This window comes from Venturia canescens, chromosome 7 (genome assembly GCF_019457755.1).
Source record: "Venturia canescens isolate UGA chromosome 7, ASM1945775v1, whole genome shotgun sequence".
Lineage (NCBI taxonomy): Eukaryota > Metazoa > Arthropoda > Insecta > Hymenoptera > Ichneumonidae > Venturia > Venturia canescens.
This window is the reverse complement of record NC_057427.1, coordinates 12,388,806-12,410,061: the sequence shown is the minus strand read 5'-3', so window position 1 is coordinate 12,410,061 and position 21,256 is coordinate 12,388,806. Positions and strand designations below refer to the sequence as shown.

The 21,256-nt window shown below is 39.0% G+C and overlaps 1 protein-coding gene across 1 annotated transcript; it reads left to right on the top strand.

The window, feature by feature from the left end:
- The first annotated feature begins 1,376 nt into the window (after positions 1 to 1,376).
- On the top strand, positions 1,377 to 19,011 carry LOC122413991 (xanthine dehydrogenase/oxidase-like). Its single transcript, XM_043424721.1, has 24 exons — positions 1,377 to 1,698; positions 3,301 to 3,356; positions 5,938 to 6,118; positions 7,001 to 7,132; positions 9,053 to 9,218; positions 9,340 to 9,553; positions 10,417 to 10,637; positions 10,865 to 10,967; positions 11,394 to 11,521; positions 11,620 to 11,742; positions 11,825 to 11,992; positions 12,113 to 12,397; positions 12,797 to 12,901; positions 13,252 to 13,465; positions 13,681 to 13,864; positions 14,349 to 14,728; positions 14,829 to 15,022; positions 15,212 to 15,370; positions 15,454 to 15,582; positions 15,698 to 15,828; positions 15,968 to 16,229; positions 17,016 to 17,112; positions 17,188 to 17,298; positions 18,559 to 19,011. Exons 1-24 carry the CDS (start codon positions 1,673 to 1,675, stop codon positions 18,624 to 18,626), a joined length of 3,837 nt encoding a protein of 1,278 aa, XP_043280656.1. The 5' UTR covers positions 1,377 to 1,672; the 3' UTR covers positions 18,627 to 19,011.
- The last annotated feature ends 2,245 nt before the right edge of the window (positions 19,012 to 21,256 follow it).

Sequence of the window (21,256 nt, the reverse complement as noted above, 5' to 3'; positions counted from 1 at the left end):
CACCGTACAAATGAGTCGAAATATTTCAAACCATTTGACGGTGTAAAAAAAAACCTGGAAAATACGATGATTTCGAAAACAAGCTTTGTATGACGCTTTTTGAAATTTTCCGATCAACAGAGAGCATAGCGGAAAATATCTCTCCACCATATTGGTTTTTTTTTTTTCCATTATCAACTCTTATCACGAAACCATCATGACGGCAGAACAGAGATGATGCGGTCAGCTGTAGAATAAAAAGTGAAACGAAGATATGAAAAGCGATAGATTTGTAAAATCATCGATCGATAGTCACTCATTTTTATTTGGTATTTTCGAAGGATGTGCACAATTTTCAACAGACTGCGATGCACCTCGTCTTGTTGCGTTTCTTCAAGTTTTCTGTTAATTCGGCACATGGATTTTTACCAAAATCGATCATTTTCTTTTGTCGCTCATTTTGTATTTCGAGGAAAAAGAAAATTCCAACAGATTTTAAACGAATGCCGTAGCGTATTTAAATCGGTTTGCAATGTCAGGTTATACTTTGAAAAATACCGTTGAAAATCGGACTTTATGTAAAATTTGCATTTATCGCTTGACGGTTTTTCACAAATATCGTTAACAATATTTTACTAGATTAAGAGAGTGCGTTCTCTTACAAATTCACCTTCACTATAGGTGAGCACTCGCATCTGCGGACTAGCACGCAGCCGATACTCGAAATACTTTCTACAACCTTTCATACTACGAGCTGCAGCTCGCGCAGTGTCGTTTTTTTCAACCCAGCAGACAACAGCATAAATTTCTATTGGATTAAATTCAACGGGTTATTATTTGATGAATTTTTCCGATTCTCATCCGAAGAGTTTCAAACGATTTTATTCTAATTTCAACCTTGAGGAATCACGATATCGAGACGCATCGATGTTCCCAAAGTACAATCTCAAAAAAAATAAATTTATGCGCCTCGATAACTGAAATTCAGCTTACACCGTTCCGACTATCGAATAAAATCACATTTTGGAAAAATCACTTCCGGGTTCGGGAGATTTGACGAAAAAAATGGCTCATTTTTGTATCGACCAATCTACGTACAAAGAAGGAGAGAGAGGAACGAATGGTACATGTTGGTAATAAAGCTCTTCAAATCGTCGAGTCATCTCCTCTCGAGTCTCGTTGCACATCGCAACATTTAATTCTTTCCGATTAGCTCGACTCTTCTCCCCACACCCCTCTCTTTTAAAACAGAGATTTTCATACGAACAAGTATAATTTGGAGAGTCAATGCGGTCGAACGAGAAGTTTAACTCTTCCCAAGTGCTGTGCGCCGACGACTCGATGGGGAGGGAGAAGATAAAGGAGCAACTCGGGAGTTTATATATAAAAGGATATTGGAAAGAGTGTCGAAAGAACGGAATGATTCAATCGCCGCCGGTCGGCCCGAGTTCGTTCACCATCCACCGTAGCGCCTCGCTCGTTTCTTCTTCATCGCATATCGCACTACCAGTTTGCCCGTGAGACACGCGTTCTTGTTTATAAGTCGAAGGTCGTACGTCGTACGGACGACGCTCGTCTACCCGCTCATCGTGTCGGCGACCCCGAACACGAATCAAACGTGTTGTCGTATACGGAATTTCATGTTTTAGAAGAAATTCCAAGTGACAAGAGCGAATTTTGAGTACTTCGAACGATGGGACAGGGTCAAATTGGGTCCGAGTAAGTATCACAAAAGAGGTGTGAATAACTTTCGATATATTACAGTGTTAAGCACTATCGACCTTTTCGCAATAGTTGTTTTGTAAAAAAAGTGACAGACTTCTTTTCGTCTCGGCCGTTCGCAAAATATGTAACTACCGCTGGGCTTGATTATTGAGCATTGAAACAAAAATACGGTCAATGACAAGAGTGCTTATGCGTAACGATTACAATTCTTGTTAATAATCGTTTTGGGTCGCGAAAGAGAACGGGATCGAGTTTTCAGGTTAATCGGTTCTATGCGAATCCAGATAATTCGTTTTTTCGTTAAAATACATGGTAGCTATTAAGATCGGATTTATCGTTTGACCGCTGCATCGTTGAAACTGTTAGCTCGATCCGAGGAAACAAGCGCGAAAAATGTTCGACCAAAGAATAAGTATGCAGCGTCGGCGTTGCACAAATGTTATTGCAATGACACAGATAAGCTCTGTTAAACCGAGTGAAAAATGAATAAAAAACAACGTGTTTTGTCTCGTCGTTTTTGTTAGAGCCTGTACGAGGTTCATCCGCCGATTTGAAACGACTTCAAAGTCGCACGAAATCACCTTCGCGTTGTCATATATCTTCCGGGAAAAATGAACAATTACAGTCTTCGGCTTCTCGAATTAGTGCACACATTTTCCACGAATCACGAGCAAATTCTTGCTTCATTATGGCGCCAAATTATTTCGAGTGGACTTGGCAACGCTTGTGAAATCGTTTAAGGAGTTTCGCTACAGGCGATACAATGTTGCCATGCTAAACCGTGCTAAAAACATAAAAAATTTCAAAAAGTTTAGAATTTTATAAAATTTGGTGAACATATTCTTTAGTGCCAAATTTGATAATACAAATTTTTTAAGTTTTTTCTTCTACACAGTTATCGAGTAATTGATCACTAAAGTTCACGTCTATAAGCATAGCGTTTCTATATATATATAGGTATACATTCTGGGCAAAAGAAATCTGCTTTAATGCGTAATTACTCGATAACTAGGTAGAAGAAAATTTTGAAAAAATTTGTGTCTTCGCACCTGATGTTGAAGAACATTATCACCAAATGTGATAAATTTCTTAATATTTAGACTTTTGTAACGAAACTCCTTAAGAGAAAAAATAAAATCGAGTGAAAGTTCACAAACGAGCCGCAGTGATTATACAATGTTGCGAGCATTTTTTTTCTTCCATCGCTTTTCCTTATTCGCTCGAGAACGAATGACAGCGCGGTATGACATAATGCCGGTAAGCTAGACCATAGGATTTCCTGTGCAATTCCACCGTCAGCTCTTGCAATCCGTTAGTTAGTAGATTCAAGTCTCGTGTCATAGCAAATTCTAATCTCTTATCTCAAATACTATTTCATGCCCATTTCTGAAATAATATACTCTATGCGTTGTGAGAATGTCTACGATTTGAGTGCTCTAAATTTTCTTGGAATTCTCGTCGATATATTCCGAGCGATCGTGCGCAGTTGTCGAAGAAAGTAACTAGATTGATCGTTATCGTACACTTGAACGAGACTCGTTGCGTTTACAATCGTATTTTTTACCTTTGATTTGACCTTCGTCTTTTCTGCTTCAGGGAATCGGAGTTGAAGGGAAACGTTCTAGTATGGATCAACGGAAACCCTTATACAGGTCAGACTTGGGTGAATCATTCATTTATTATTGTTATTGTTGTTGGTGTTGTTGAAGAAATTGTTGGTATGGAGAGCTGCTCGTAAATTTGCTCGTAAATTTTCTCGTAAATGGCTCGTAGTAATTGAGAAATTATGGAACCTTTTTTTTTATTCTTTTCATACTTCAATATTCTTCTGAAAATGATGAAAAAAAAATTCTTTGAAATTTTTTTTCTTTCCAATTGTTATTTTTTTTTTTTTTTTTGTGAATTATATATCTTTATATTTTCTGAAAAGAAGCAGTCGAGGTGCATTGAATTGAAATTGAGGGGAAAAAAAAATTTCACAAATTTTTCAGGTGTAGCCCGTTTTGTCTCAAAAGAGTTTTTTTTTCTTGAAACATATGCAACAATTCCAATACATTTCTTGGAGTTTGATTGATTTATTTGATTCAATATAATTATAAATAAACAACAAAAGATTTAAAAAATCAAGTAATTAAGAAAAATAATAATCACAAAAGGGAATGATCCGATTATCGCAGCAATCACGACAGTAACAATATACAATGTAATTCATCGGTGACAATTATTGGGTAAATCATGAGAGAACAATGGTCCAGAGCCAAGAGTAAAAGAAATGGAGAGAATTTTCGAAAATTCAAAAAAATATAATATTTCGTTAAGGAGGGTGGATCGCTACGATTCAACGTTGCCATACTAAACCATGTTAAAAACATAAAAAATTTCAAAATGATAAGTCATTCATTGGATGGAAATGAAATTCTCCCCAAAATCGCTACTCGTACGGGCCTATGGAGGATTTCTTTGCCGGAATTATTTTGAGAATTCATTCATTTGCAAACCATGCGCGCCAAGTTTGTGTTCAGAAGCCTGGAATTTTTTTTCCAAATTTTTTAAGAAAACATAAAAGTGAACATCACCCGTGCTTGGCTTTATATAAATGATATCAGAATATACTTTCAATACTTGGCCTAATTTGTTTCACTTTTAATTTTACGGAGGGTGGATCGCGACGATACAATATTGTCATGCTAAACCATGTTAAAAACATGAATAATTTCAAAATGATAAGAATAAAATTTGGTAAATGTATTCTTTAAAAATACACAAGACAATATAAAATTTTTTCGACTTTTCTACCACATAACTCTCGAGTAATTGAACACTAAAGTTCACGTCTGTAAGCATAGAGTTTACATATATTCATCTCATGCATGAGAACTTTGATTCAACGCTCAGTTATTCGATAACCATGTGGTAAAAAAATTTGAAAAAAATTCTGTTTGTATACTCGATGCCAAAGAGCATTATCCCCAAATTTGGTGAAATTCTGATTATTTTGATTTCGTGATCCACCCTCCGTAAGTAGCCTGCTTTGCCTTGACCTCTTTATAATTGAATATATTTTGAAATAAATTACATTGAATGCGGAGATTTAGCGAAAAAATATGTTTACGTCGCGCGAGCCGCGAGGATCGTGCATATCTGTGAGCAATAATGTATAAGTATGGTATACGTATTTATCGTATTGTTTGAGTGAAGCACGGGCACATGGCAATATCTTTCTTCCGAGAATACGACTTATTAAGGTTGCTTCCACTGGTAACGAGATTACCACCACCGTATATTACTTCGTTTTCATATTTTTATCATTCCCTCTCCGCGTCTTGGATCGTTCAAGAATCGTTAAGAGGTTGACGATGCATGAAAAACGCTCGAGTACGAGAATGATTGCGGGCGCGAGGGTGGGAGACGGAGAGATTCGGAAAATGATGGGTCATTAGAAAATCGTCCGCTGTTCTTCTCTTCCGAGCCTCTCGTTAGAGACGACCGCACAAAATCTATGTCATTATGGCGCAACAGCATGATGAGTGAAGATTTATCATCATTTGCGAATCGGTAGAAAATAAAAACTGGTTATTGAATATGAAAATGTGCAACGACCAAGGCCAGCAATCGTCCTTCCGACGAATACATTTTTTATGTTTGAGGAAGTTGAGGCTGTACAGTCATTTTTTTTACCCAATAGTTATGACCTGTACCTTTCAAAAGTTAGGCCAGTTTACAGTTTGGCAATGTTGCATACACTTTAAAGAAAAGTTGGGGAAAAAAAAACGAAAAACTGGTGAAAGCTTAGTCGAAAACACGAACGGTGACGATCCTAGCCTCAAAAAACTGCACGGGAAACAGATTATTATTAATATAATCTCAGCAAATCTCCTAATGAATCTGAAAAAAATTGACATTGTTCGGCAAGCCTTGCTCATGTTGCCCAAAAAATTTCATATTTTTAGCATCATTTTTAACGGAGATATCACTGAATGTGTCTTGACTTCCATAAGATTACATGTTATTTGGCCCAAATTGTTATTGATTTTTCTCAGCAACGACGCTCCTAAACTGCCTGAAAATTTAACTGATTTTTTTTTTACACTTTACTTTATAAGATGCAATCGGTTTAAAAGCGATGACATCATTTTCATTCTAATGCCTCAACTTCCTTAAGGAACGAACGCAAGCGGAAATTCCTTGCCGAGGAGACACCGACAAATCGAAAATCATGTGCGCGCGTTACAGTTTCAGAAGATATACGACCGGAAACATCCCTGAACATTTTCATACGAGATCATGCCGGATTAAAAGGGACAAAGTCGATGTGCCTGGAGGGCGGATGCGGGGCTTGCATCGTCAGTGCCGACATTCATGGTGAAATAATGGCCGTCAATTCGTGCCTCGTTCCGATATTAATTTGCAACGGGTGAGTGAAAAAGCATCGGGTGCGAGATGTAATTTTGTCATGGACGATTCATCGGATTCGTCACGAGTTCAGCAATTCTACACTACACGCGTTATATTAATCGATTGAACGCTTTCCAGCAGCCCGATTTCGTTGAAAAACATCGCAATCGCACCACCTTCGTTATCGATTCTCATTCGTATTCACTCACTTCTTTCTACACTCTGCGGAGTGAGAAGAAAAATTCGTTGATCGAACCGAGCTCATTATTTTGGGCGGTGTTTTTGTATCCCGAATAATTTTTCTTCGATAGCAAATTTTATTCCATTTGTTCAATCGAATGATGAAAATCTCTGAAAGAAGGCATCGACAACCTGGTTTGTTTATTTCGATACTTTTTAGACGTTTCGGTGAATAATTTGTTTGTATCTCACTCGTGAAATTGAGCGAACGGTAATCGTTGCGGGATTAATCGACGAACTTGTCTCAATGCCGTTTTAGTATGAATTTATTGAGCCGCACCGAAGCTTCGTTGCTGCGATCCGCGACTCGGTGTTCGGCATTTGCGCATTATTTAGTTTTGCCTGAAAAAAAATGTTTTTTCCCCATCGAAGTAAATAAACGGTTTTATCTCGTGTCAGCGTACTTCCAACGACTGCAACGGCCTCGTGAGATCGTCTAAATGATCGCGGGGATTTCAAAATTGCTATAATAGTCGTAATTATATGAGTCTCGTACGAGAGGTGTTTCGCTAAAGTTTTATTGTCGTTATCATGAAAAATTCAACGAATCGGAAAGTTCGAATTTCAATTGGGACGCCCCGAATAATTGCAATTATATTTTGTTCGGCCATTCCGCATTATATCGGTAAACCAGGTAAATGAGCCTTTTTTCATTACACAGATGGAAAATCAAAACGGTCGAGGGTATTGGGAACAGAAAGATTGGCTATCATAAAATTCAAGCCGCTCTTGCCGATATGAACGGTTCGCAGTGTGGATTCTGTTCACCCGGAATGGTCATGAATATGTACAGGTGGGTCCAAACATTTGATATTCAGTTTTTTTTTTTTTTTTTTTTTTTTTTTTTTTTCATTCTCAAATAGTATTTTTGTCGATCGTCAAAGAACAATTTTTTCATTTTTTCTTTATAAACATGACATCGTCGGTTTGATAAACTTCCATTTAATTTTCACCGCGTGGTATTTAATTTCGACCTTTTCGCTCCGAAACATGATGCTTCGCGGTGGATTACGCACGGGCTCGCATCTCATACGAATTACGGAAATATTATCCATTAGATTTATCCAGGAGAAAAGTAGGCGCGCGTGTTTTCACGTGCACGTTAATAATAATTGTTCTTTCTGGCAATAGGACAACTCTAATCTTAAGGAAATCTAGGGCGTAATCCTACGTCTATTCGAATACATTTTCAATCACATTCATCTTTACTCTTAAATATTCGCACAAAGATCTCTGATCGTATACAAATGTAATCTTTTACAACTTCGTTCCGAAACAATTGTAAAATGATTGAAAATCTTATTGAACTTGTACATCCAATCAATCGATTATCTGACACCGGTCGAGTAGCAAATTCAGTGAAATTATATTCACCCCCGTAGCCTGAAAGATTGAATCATCATTCAAATCTTGTCATAATGTGCAGCACATGTTCATATAGCTAGTGTTTCTGTTACTACGATATCACTCTGTTCTGCTTATCCCAATTATTTCCGCGATTTAACGCTGGGGCTATCCAAAACGCAATTAGTTGCGTAATTATTCGCGCGCATACCGAAAAATTTCCCACGAAATTGTGTTTTTTTTCCAAATTCGCCAAGTTTTCAACAGCACTATAGCAGTTCGAAAAATTATAAAAAGATTGATGTTTACCTACAAATGCAATCTTTACGAACGTTCGAATACGCATATTCGAGAGTAGAGATGAATGTGGTTAGACATTTTATAAAATAGAGATATTTAAACATTAGGGTGGTCCTTAACAGGGGTGTTTTCGATGTTTTTTTACTCCCAGGGGCTCAGATGCTTCTAAATTGATAAAAAATAATTCCCTGAAAAAAATAGAAAAAACAATACAAATTATGAATATCACAAGCTTGAAAGTTTGAAATAAAATTTTTTTTTTTGTTTTATGAAAAACTGAAAAAAAGGTATGAAAATTGATATCATTCCCCTTCCCCCTCCATTAAACACAACTCGAGACGAAAAAAGCGACCTACTAGTTTTTTTGTTTGATATCTCTGACATTGAATAAGCTATGTTTACAAAAGAATTTTACGGAATTTCGAAAAATGTTTTGTGTTCAGATGGATTGAGACACGAGTCTTAAAAAATTTCGAACGACTGCTTTTCATATGCGTAATAGAAAATTTTGAGTAAAATAAAAAAATGATCAGGGTCACCGATTGGTCGATTTGGCATGGAATGAGTTTAATAATGTACGAATGCAGTTTAATTACGACGCTGAGAGGAGCTCTCTGGATTAAAGATACTACTTATGATGAATGGAAATGTATAGGATTATAGGTATTCGCCTTAGAGTTCTTCAGGATTATGGAAACAAAAATTAGAGTAACAGTCTTATTGCCGTTTATTCTCCATCAACTGGTCGCTCCAATCAACGTTATTCCTTCTCCTCTCTTATTCTCCTCCTTCGACACGTGACCAAACGTTATTTTTTTTTGCAATCAAACTTTGACTTAACATTCCCATATTTCGTGATTGTTGTCGGTGAAATTGAAATGTTCGTTTCTATTATTTTCGGAGGTTTGAAAATTTGTCTTGTTCGGAGCAACACAATATTCATGGGACTAGATTTTTTATTACAATGAAGAAAAAAAGTAGAAGAAGAAAGGCGTACGCGCGCGCCATTGAATTCGATTCCTGTATCCATGTTGATCCAATTTTCTATTTGCCGCAATCGCGGATGCAGTTTGATACAGCAGCACCAGGGTAAAGAATTGTCGATGAAGGAAATTGAAAATTCGTTCGGCAGCAACATTTGTCGATGCACCGGATATCGACCTATTCTCGATACTTTCAAAGGCTTCGCGAGCGACGCGAATCCCGCATTGTCCAAGAAAATTAACGATATCGAGGTAATCCCAACTTTTCGTGATCACTCGCGTTCCATGCGGTCGAGAGAAATGCGCAAATTGATATTTAAAAAAAAATATAAATGTAAACAAACATAGACAATGGCACTGTTATTAATTTTAGGAACTGTACAAACTCAAGACGTGTCCAAAATCTGGGAAAGCATGCACCGGCGACTGCTCGACTAATGCTGCTGCTATCGGCAAGCCCGAAAGAGTTTCGATGCATTTCGCGGATGCACAATTCCACAAACTCGTTTCTCTCGAAAACTTGTTCGCCATTTTCGAGAAGCACCCGAAAGCTACTTACGTTCTCAACGGTGGCAATACGGCTCATGGTGAGAATGCTCTTGCGATTTATCGACGACGCATCATCCAAGTTGAATAACAATTTATTTGAGTTTTGCGAAAGAAAAAAAAAGTATGAAAGATACGTTCCGGTCCAACTTTCGTGTTATAAATCATAAAAATTATTATTCGAAGAATAAAAAGCCGATCCGTTCTAATGTCAGCGGTGAGTCACTCTTACAACTACAATTTTTCGGCAAATGTCTCTGCGGCCCGTAACACCGTTATAAATAATTTCAAAAAAAATATTAACAATTTTTTTGACCTAGATTCGGTTAAATGTTTCTGGTGTTCACTGATTGGTTTATCAAAGAATTACCGACTCGGCTCTGGCAACCACCGATCAAGTCTCGCGATATAAATCGGAAATTGAAGAAATTCAACTTATCGCACTCTTTCTATTTGTTCGAATTGCATAATATTTTTTGTTTCTACTATTCCTGTATGTATTCCAACAACAATGAAGCTTTTTATTAATTCTCCTACGAAACGTAAAGTTTTATTAAATTAATCAAACGAGCTTCGTAAATTTTTCGAGAAATACCAATCAATGAGCGCTAATTGGAGGAAAATTGGCTCGGAAGTCCTCACGCGAGCGACGTTAGCGCGACAGGCGAACGGTACCGAAACAACTATTTTATTAATTTTCGAAAATAATTCCTCCGGTGCGGCAAAGCCAGCGATCCGACGAAAAGAGCGCAGGGCGGTGCGAGTGCATGCCAGATGCCGGATGCATTTTTGAGCGCGGATGTCGCTAATTCGAAGCATGAAAAACATCCAAAAATGGTTAATAATAAAAATTCAGCGTGCAGAAAGCAGCGGGCTGTGATCTCGTTTGATACTCGTGTTGCAGGCGTTTATCGTTTGGTTAAACCGGAAATTTACCTCGACGTAAATGACATTCCTGACCTACATCGGGTCGTGAAGGATAGTGACTCGTTAACCCTCGGTGGAAACGTGTCGCTGAGCATCGCCAAGAAGACCTTTGAGGAATTCTCCAAGGAGCCTGGATTTGGATACTTGAGCCACATGGCTAATCACATAGATCTGATTGCGAGCGTTCCAGTTCGAAATGTAAGTTTCGCTGTGCGGCATAATATCAATTCTTAAGTAAGCGCCTACCTTTTGAACATTTCTGTTAATCAATGTCCAAGAGCTATTATATTTCTATATTCTATCATCGTTCAACGACGACCAACGAATGCCGCAAAACTCTCGAAATGCTATGGGCCGATTATTCAACGAGGGAGGGAGCAGCGGACTCGATTTTACTCTCTGTGTGAATATTTGTTTCATTATAGATTGGAACTCTCGCTGGAAATTTAATGATAAAACACCAGCATCGTGAATTTCCGTCGGACCTCTTTCTCATTCTTGAAACAGCCGGAGCGCAAATGCACGTTCGTAAGTTTCACACAATCACGAGGGAAAACTCCAGCTTGGAAAGTTGAAAACAAACGCGCGGCCCCTTTCTTTGTCAGAACAACGCCATCATGCGATACTGATTCGCGCGAATTGAATAAGAGTCCCTCGGTTGAAAAGCGAAGCACCACGCACCGCTCGTCGACGCCTGCTGGGATAATAATCAATTTCCCAAAAAGTCATTTGCCCCGACAATATATACATTATCAGCTTTTCATTTTTCATCAGACTTTCAGTTGAATTAAAATCTTCCAGTTGTCATGGATTTTTTCAAGCGCTTCATCATTATTCGCTATGTAGTATTCTTTATTAACCGAATCACTCTCGCCCCTCCGTTTTCGCACACTCTCTTCAGGCTCGACGGTTCGAATCGACATTGACCACGCCTGTTTTTTTCATTTTTTTCAGTCGAAAGCCCTTCTATAAAGAACAGCATAAGCTTTCTAGATTTTCTCAATACCGATATGAATCATAAAATTATATACAGCATTGTTCTATCGCCGATGAGCGACGATTACGTCTACCGCTCCTTCAAGGTAAGAATGAAAATTGTAGTGATCCATCGAGTCTCTAAACACAACTTCTTCGAATGACTCGATCGTTCCGATAATATTTTCTTCTCTTTTTTCGACAGATCATGCCCAGGTCTCAAAATGCTCACGCTCATGTCAATGCCGGATTTCGCTTCAAATTAGACGGAGCCAACAAAATTTTGGAAAAACCAAACATCATATTCGGAGGAATAGATGAAAATTTCGTAAGTCAGCTACGAAGGAGATGAAAAATATCTCGTCGGCCGTTTATGAAAATACATCGATTATTATCGTACATTTTCATAGTTTCACGCGACCGAGACGGAAGCTTTTCTCGAAGGAAAAAATCTTCTGGACAATAAAGTTTTGAAAGGCGCTCTCAAAACATTGGATTCCGAGCTGAAGCCCGACCATCGCTTGCCCGATTATTCTCCGGAGTTTCGGAAAACTGTGGCTGTCGGACTCTTCTACAAGGTCAGATAGTTGACACTATTTTCTCGTATTTTGTCTACTGCACACGAATCGATGTTCGTCCTACCTCGGAGAATCCACAAATTGATTAAATGAAATAATTCAAGTTGCTGATCCTTGCAGTTCGTACTGAGCATAAAACCGGACAGCGCGGAGCCAAAGTTACGAAGCGGTGGTGAAATGTTGGAGCGTGGCCTTTCGTCGGCGACTCACGATTACGACACGGACAAAAATATGTGGCCGGTAAACGAGCCGGTACCGAAAATGGAATCGATTTATCAGACTTCGGGCGAAGGACAATACGTAAACGACATACCAACGAACCCCGAGGATACGGTTCATTGCGCATTCGTTCATTCGGAATTTTCAAGCGGAAAAATTGAGGGCGTCGATGCCAGCGACGCATTGGTCGGTATATAAAACAACGACGTCAACGCGGCAACGAAATAAACAAACAAAGCGAACGAGAAACGAACGAAAATTAGAATAAAAATTAATACAACTTGGAATAAAAACAAACGAGATGATCTCGTCGCGAATAAAGCTCGTCAGACCGAGACGTGCAATTTTCATTGCTTTCCCGAGCTATCCTCACCCGGTGTGTACATGCCAGCTTATAATGCTCTTCGTGCATATTCGTGAGTGCATATGCAGATCGTTTCGCCGTTCGATGCTCCATTTTATACACGAATTCAGGCAACAAGCGAATCAAGAAATAATAATGATCATTCGTTCAATCGATCGCGCGCGATATACATTGGGCTTGAGCCAGTTTATTTTATTCCTTGTTTCTATATACTTTTTCAGGGATTACCCGGAGTGATAGCCTACTTCGGTGCTCAAGATGTGACCGGTAAAAATGTTTCGATCGACGGCTCGAACAAGATCATGTTTCTCGACTCGGACGAGCGGGTATACTTATTTTTTCTCTTCATTTTTTTTCGCATGCGGACCCATCTAATGCGAGCTTCATCATTGTTTTTACGACTCTCTGCCGATTGACGAATCGGGGAACATTATTCGAAGCAGAAAGGTTCAAAATTTTTGTCGTCAGAAAAAATAATTCTTGTGGTGTTCGAGCCAAACGGTAGTTTTGTGATTTTTTGAAAAAATAAAAGCAAGGACCAGGCGTCGCTATTGTTCCAAAGAGAGATTAAAATTTATGGTCTCGAGAGTGAATAATAAAGTTCGTGTAATCGTTGACAAACGAAAAAATTCTCTAGCAAAAAGAGGAACAGCGCTGCTAATTCATTTCTTTCCAGTTGTTTGCAGAGAAAGAGATCGAGTACGCTGGTCAACCGATCGGTGTTGTAGTTGCCGAGACTCAGGCGCTCGCGAACGAGGCTGCGAAACTAGTCAAAGTCACGTATTCGGAGACACTGAAGAAAAAAGCGATCGTAACAATTCAGGACGCTATTGCTTCGGGTGATAAAACCCGACTGTTCCAAACTGCACACATGCCAGCGAAGCGAAAAGGTCTCATTTTTTTTTCCACTTCTCTCCTTTACTCTTGGTACTCTCTATCGAGGCCTGCCGCGCGCATTCCAACGTTCGCAACGGCTTATCCGTCGCTTTTTATTTCTCGCCTGTTTCATCGTATTTTCGTTTGACCGTTTGTGGCAAACGCTCGTATGACGCTCGCACCGCCGCATGATTTTGGCAAGTGATAAAATTTGATTTATAATTACCAGGAAACGATGCGAAGCACGTTATCAAGGGTACTCTCGAGGTAGGATCTCAGTATCACTTCACGATGGAACCGCAGAGTTGCATTTGCATACCGACGGAAGACGGTATTGACGTTTATCCCGCTTCGCAGTGGCTCGATTTGACTCAAGTTTCGATAGCTTCTTGCCTCGGTGTTCCAAACAACAGGTATTTATTTCTATTTATAATATGACCGCCCGTTTTTGCTTTTCAATCTTCGATAATCCTGCAGCCACGTGTCTCTGCGTGTGTGTATGTGTTCATATATACCCACGTCAACCAAACTTTCGAACCCAAGTATCATTCGATGAAAAATGATCGATTATGATGAATTATTATGGTGAACTTTCACGGATCGGCTTTGCTCCGCCGCATAGCTAGTTTTTTTTTTTATTTACTCTTGCGCAGCATCGATATTTCAACTCGCGCTCATTGTCATTTTATACCGGAACAAACGACGCGGTGAAGTGAATATTTTTTATTCAGACAATAAAAAAATAAAAAAAAAATTGTTCGGGTTCGTTGAGCAGGACAAAATAAATAACGGTTCGTTGTACACTCCTTATTTTATAATGGTAAATGGTTTCAAGCAACCGCATCAAGCCTCATCCCGACTTATGCTCATATGTTTAAAAAAAAAAACGTATTTCAGCATAAACGTCAACGTAAGGCGTTTGGGGGGTGGTTACGGCGCAAAGATCTCGCGATCGACTCAAGTATCGTGCGCGTGCGCGCTTGTATGCCACCTGTTGAGACGACCGGTTCGATTCATCATGACGATCGAGAGTAACATGGCAACGGTGGGCAAACGTTACTCGATGAAACAGGATTACGAAGTCGGTATTGACGACAACGGCCTCATACAGTATCTCAATTCGATGCATTGGGGAAATGCCGGCTGTTCTTTCAACGAGTTGCACGCCCCATTTCTCATTCATCACTTTTACACTTGTTACGATTCCGAAACATGGAGCTGCGACGGATTCGAAGCGAAGACCGATATACCCTCCAATACCTTCTGCAGAGCACCCGGTTAGCCCTCGCATTCGCTTCATTCTTTTACTGAATCATCCGATGCGCACCTATGGATTATTTAATCATTATTAACTGATCCTGTGAAAATTCTTTTCAGCATCTACGGAGGGAATCGCAATGGCGGAAAACATAATGGAACACATAGCCCGAACGATCGGAAAAGATCCGTTGGAAGTGCGCATATTGAACATGAATTCAATAGACAAGGAAGCTCTACTACCCATGATCGAAGATATGAAGAAAACTTCGGATTACGAGGCTCGCAAGAGAGCGGTTGAAATTTTCAACAGCGTATGTCTTTCTTTTCCTGTGCCTCTTATCGCCCTCTACCAGTGTCTTTTATACACATATCTTGGATAATTAAAAATTTCAATCTCATATACGTTATTAGAAAAAAAAAATAGTGGTTAAAGCGGAAAGTTTTTTAGCGAGGGCAGCAGGTAAATGAGTAAAAGATTTCTTCTGTGCTGCCTACAACAGGAAAATCGTTGGAAAAAGAAGGGAATATCGTTCGTAGTGATGAAGTATCCTCTGATGTACTGGGGACAATTTCACGCAATGGTTTCGATATTTGCACGCGATGGTACTGTCTCGGTGGTTCACGGTGGTGTAGAATGTGGTCAAGGAATTCATACAAAGGTATCAAGATAAATGATAAATGATGAATCCTCATGCAGACACATTAGGATCTAAATAAAAATATTATTTTTTTGTCTTCCAAGGTTGCCCAAGTCGCCGCTCATACTTTGGGGATTGATCTGCACATGGTCTCCGTTAAACCGACCAATAACATGATAACTCCGAACAATTCGGTGACAGGGGGAAGTTTAACGAGCGAGTCATGCGCTTATGTATATAGTCATTTATTATTCGCTTCGTTATTCATTCTTATGCGTTTATTCGCTGGCCACTCACCGATGGCACCTCAATATGCTTTCTTTACCCATTGTAGTTATTCTATTTCAGGCAACGATGATGGCGTGCAAAGAAATTTTGAAGCGACTCGAGCCGATCAGAGCGAAAATGGAAAATGCCAGTTGGACGGAGTTGCTGATGGCCGCTCATGCGGCTGACGTGGATTTGTGCGCCCGTTACATGTACGTTTCGTCACTCCCTTCAGGACTATGATAAAAGTCGATTCTTGTACCATTCTCGTCACAAATGCGAGTTAGAAAAAGCTCGAAAATGCACGTGCAGAGGAACAACGAATTATTGCGAGACGAAATATCATTGCAGGATGGCGCCGGCAACGAAGGACCTCGAACTCAAGCCATACCCGATCTACGGCGTGACCGTAGCAGAAGTCGAGTTGGACCTGTTGACGGGTCAACATATCATAAGAAGGGTCGACATTATGGAGGACGCGGGAATTAGCCTCAACCCAGAAATTGATTTGGGACAGGTTGAAGGAGCTTTCATAATGGGCATCGGTTACTGGACCAGCGAAGAATTGATCTACGACCTGGATACCGGTGCTCTCACCAACACTAGAACTTGGGTGATTTACATTTGAAATTCTTACACCGTGGAACACTCTGCACAGACCTTCTTTTCGGCGATATAGAAGATTCTGCATGTAAAAGGAATTTTGGCACATCGCATTATTTTTCAAAATAATAAAGTAGCTTAAGACAAGAAAGAAGGGGTCTGTACCAGCAAATTTCAGCTAGATCGAAAATACCAGCTGTGTACAGCCGAAACCTTTCTCAAATTGAAATTATTTTGAATAAAAATGATTGAAAAAGGAAAAACAAAAGTCAAGTTCCGATGCGCATCAGTACACGCTTACTTATTCCGGATTATATTCGCATGCATTTGTAAATGTGCCGCTGCGCGCCATGACGAACGGAAAAACTTTTTCTTCTTCGATTTCGGAAACGTCGGTAAAAACTCTAAGTTCCAAGAGCCAAATGAGCTCTTGGAAAATCATACTTTGCGACGTGGTCGTACACGGTGACAAAACTTGGGAAGCTACATCTACCCTCCCTCCGATTCGGTCTCAGAGAAATTAATTAATTAAATTTTCCATTTTATTCTTCAAATCTATCAGATGCAATTAAAGAGAAAAGAACACAAAAACGATGAATTCTCGTATAAGTTGCGAAGCATGAATTTTGCTATCGCGAAGCGACGTCTCATATAAAAATCTTATTTCAGAAGGTCAATCAGGTCGAAATCGAAGATGAAAAAAAAAAAAATCTCGAAAAAGCTCAACATAAACTAGATTCACGTGGATAACCAGATTTGCTGTCTTACAATGAAATTATATTTTTCGGTATTTCAGAATTATAAACCTCCCGGAGCCAAGGACATTCCGGTTGACCTAAGAGTTAGTTTTCGTCGAAACGCACCGAATCCAACCGGTGTATTACGCTCAAAAGGTAAAGATCCTTTGAATTAGTGCTTCAATAGTTGTTTTTGAATTTTTCCTCATCAAAGGTACGAAAAAATTTTAGCCACCGGAGAACCACCTCTGTGCATGAGTTGTTCGATTCCAATAGCCATGAGAAATGCTCTTAATGCTGCAAGAATGGACGCCGGAAACAGCGATGCGTGGTATGAATTGGGTCAGTAGCAAATTAATTGTTCTCCATCCCTTGACCCCGTTTTTAATGTTTTTTTTTTCCTCTCCCCGTTTGTCTCACATTATCGCATCATCTCTCATTATAACGAGCCTAAAATTTTGATCGAGGCATTATATTATGTATACATTTTTTATTTACTCGCAACAAGATGATTATCCAATCTTAGTCGAGTATGTTGTCCAGGTATTATTACGGTAGGGAGTAGATTGGCCGAAAATGGCCGCTGTCACTATTTCCGGTCGGCCAAAGTCACTAGCCGAAAAAAATGGGGTAAGATAGTTGTAGAAACAAGGCACAGATGTCGCAATAAGCTTTTTCGTCGATAAATTCGGAAATTACAGTTTCGGCGGCAGGGATTCTCATTCTCATATGAATTCATACGATAGATATGCATCCGAGACTTGTTTTGGCAGTTATACGTCATCTTGACATTTAAGGTTATGATCCCCAAAGTGTGTTGATGCATGCGGAGTGTAAAATTCATGAATGAAAATAATTAGTTAAAAGTGGAAGGAGTTTATTATCAATGACGCGATTAATATGTGTTTAATAATAATAATGATGATGGTGATATTTTTTCGTAGAACTTGTGATATATGAAATGGCAGGGTGTCAGTACATCACCGAGCAATTGGATCCGGCATTGTTCGCGTATATAATAGATATATAGATATATATATAGATAATAGATATACGCGAACAATGCCGGATCCAATTGCTCGGTGATGTACTGACACCCTGCCATTTCATATATCACAAGTTCTATCACTGCATCAACACACTTTGGGGATCATAACCTCAAATGTCAAGATGACGTATAACTGCCAAAACAAGTCTCGGATGCGTATCTATCGTATGAATTCATATGAGAATGAGAATCCCTGCCGCCCAGACTGTAATTTCCGAATTTATCGACGAAAAAGCTTATTGCGACATCTATGCCTTGTTTCTACAACTATCTTACCCCATTTTTTTCGGCTAGTGACTTTGGCCGACCGGAAATAGTGACAGCGGCCATTTTCGGCCAATCTACTCCCTACCACAAAAAAAGGTGTTTCGCGACTTGTCATTGGAAAATGAAGACGGGAACAAGCCGACGCAAAAAAGGAACTCTCACAATAATCCGATATTGATCAGATGGGCGTATTGGCATTTTTATCCATACCTAACTACTGCGGCGATAATAATTATCGAATTACGTGAATGCGAATAAGCGTTCCAACAGACCTGTTTTGTTTACAGGTGGGCCTGTTACAACGGAGAAAATACTACTCAAGAGCCTCACCAACAAAGATCTAATGGTGCTATAAGTGGATTGACATATGCTAAGATGAATCGCCCGGTAATCGCGTTAAACGCTGTACCGGGCATGGGTCATGAATTTAATTGTCAATCGCACAGTTGCCGATCGCAACATATTGAAATAGAAAGAAAAAGTACGAAATATTGTATAGCGAGAGGGTTAAAGGTTGGGTACACGGGGTAGGTTACATTTTCATATATATCAATAAATTCGATAATCGACATATACACCCTGTTATTCTGTACGCGTACCCTCTTCGAACCACAGTGTTTACACATGCCCATTGGATAAATAGAGCCTTTTTATCGCGAGGCCCATGCATTGGCCGAGCGTATATACGACGACTGGGGTGTATTGCTACACGACAAACAATTAAACGAACAATGCTGAAAGTTGTTTTTTCATGAGTAATATAATGAACGATATGACGGCTTTCGTCGTGGTATCCGCCGAGAGAACGTGCAACCTATTATCGAGGTTGTGACAAGTGTGTTCAAATCTATATATACATGTGTATACATTGAATTGGGTGCATAAATCTACATGGGACTAGATTTTCAACGACCACCCTAGTTATTCATTGCCGCTATATGACATCGGGTTATTATTTTGAAGAGCTTTCCAGAAGAGAACTATGAACACTCCTATTACAAAACAAGAGCCGCTACCATCACTTTTAGTAAGCTATTTCAATATTATTATCGAAAAAATTATAAAATTCAATAGCTACGCAATATTGTTTGAACATTGAAATATGGTGTGTTTGATTTATAAAAGGTAGAATACGCAGCATACTAAAACTGCTCTCGGCGAGTTATACCGAATTACCGTGTTATTGACGTATTGTGTTTTGTATGATATCGCTTTGGGGGGGGGGGGGGGGGGGGATAAAAAACAATTGAAGATATATAAGAACGAAACGCTGTTGCTACCAATTATATTATTTACCATTTGTCATACATTAAAATAGAAGACACGACTTTTCATCACTTTCCCAATTCTGTCGCTGCCATGGATAACTCGAGTCATCAGCTGTGTTAAAAAAAAGATGTCAAGTGAACAAGACACGTCAAAATATATTTGACGACTCCGATTGTCGAGGTCCGAAGTTCGAAGTAAAGCTCGCATTGTCAGCGTCCAGCGAGTGAAAAGAACGAAACGTCAACTGAAATTGACCTTTATGCTCCGTTATGCACTACGACGTACTTCGATCATATACCAGAGTAGCCTGTACACGCGATCAATAATAGCGGCTGTCCGGGTTATTAAGTAAAAAAAAAAGGAAAAAAGGATTCAACGTGTGCCCTGCCATACAACTCGTTGCTATACATACGCAACGCGGAGAAATACATGAGACATAAACTCTCCCATATGATCACTTTATCTAGAGACGCGGCACAATCTTGGCGCCAAGTACTATAAAACTGCGAAATACGAAATACCGCGAGAAAACGCGAAAAATTAAAAAAAAATATATCCCCAACCGAAACTTTTTAATAGTGGAAAAAATTGCGCCAAATATTAAAAATATATACTGATATTTCAAGAAAGCCAAGTACAAATGATGTTTAATTTTATGTTTTCTTGAAAAATTTGGAAAAAAAATATCCAAGCTTTTTTGAGCAAACACTTGGCGTAGATACTTTTTTCAGAATTGAGTGTTCATTGGATGAAAACAAAATTCTCCCCAAAATCGCTACTCGTACGGGCCTATGGAGGATTTCTTTGCCGGAATTATTTTAAGAATTCATTCATTTGCAAACCATGCAAATTTTTTAAGATTGTTTAGACGAAAATCACGTCTTATGAGAACGATTTGAAATTAACGCAATGGGTAGTCGAATATTCAAGCAATATCCCTGCAAAATTTGAAGCTAAAAATGGCGCATACCGGGGTGCAACGTGCATGTATGTGTCACATCTTCAAATGACTTGTGCGTGTGTTAGTTGTCCATGTTGCACCCCGGTTGTAGTTCAAAATTTGACACCAGATGTCTCACGAATTTTGTCAGATCCCAATAATCATTAGTGTTTTTACGTAAAATCAAACAAAAAATGGAAGTAGTTGCGTTTATACCTCGCGAAAAAAAAATAACGAAAAGAGAAAAAAAAAAGAAAAAAGAAGTTTCGATGACTAAAAGTTGGACCGGACCATCAGCAAATATCACTTTTATTGTTAAAACTAGCATTATCTATCCTGAATATTTATAACTAATGCTATATTAACACAATATAATGAGCCTATACCACACACGTACTTAACACGGCGATTGCACCTCCGTCTGCGCCATATTAAATTTAGGCCACGCCTCCATGTCAGATCCCAATAGTACTGAATACACGACTAATTTTATTTTAAGGTAGGAGTCGCGCGACCATCGATATTAGACGAACTCGTGACTTTTAAATTATATAATTTTTACGTGATAAACTTTCATATGGCTGAAGGATTTAATACGTTACCGAAGATTATATCAATAAGAAATTTACGATCAAAAATAGAAATATAACACGGCATTTTATGCGAGAAACCCATCCCGCCAATACTATAATTGCAGAATTCATTTCCTTATCGATTAGACATAGTTTACGTTACAATTGCTCCTCACAGATGATATTATAAAGATTCCAATGTGA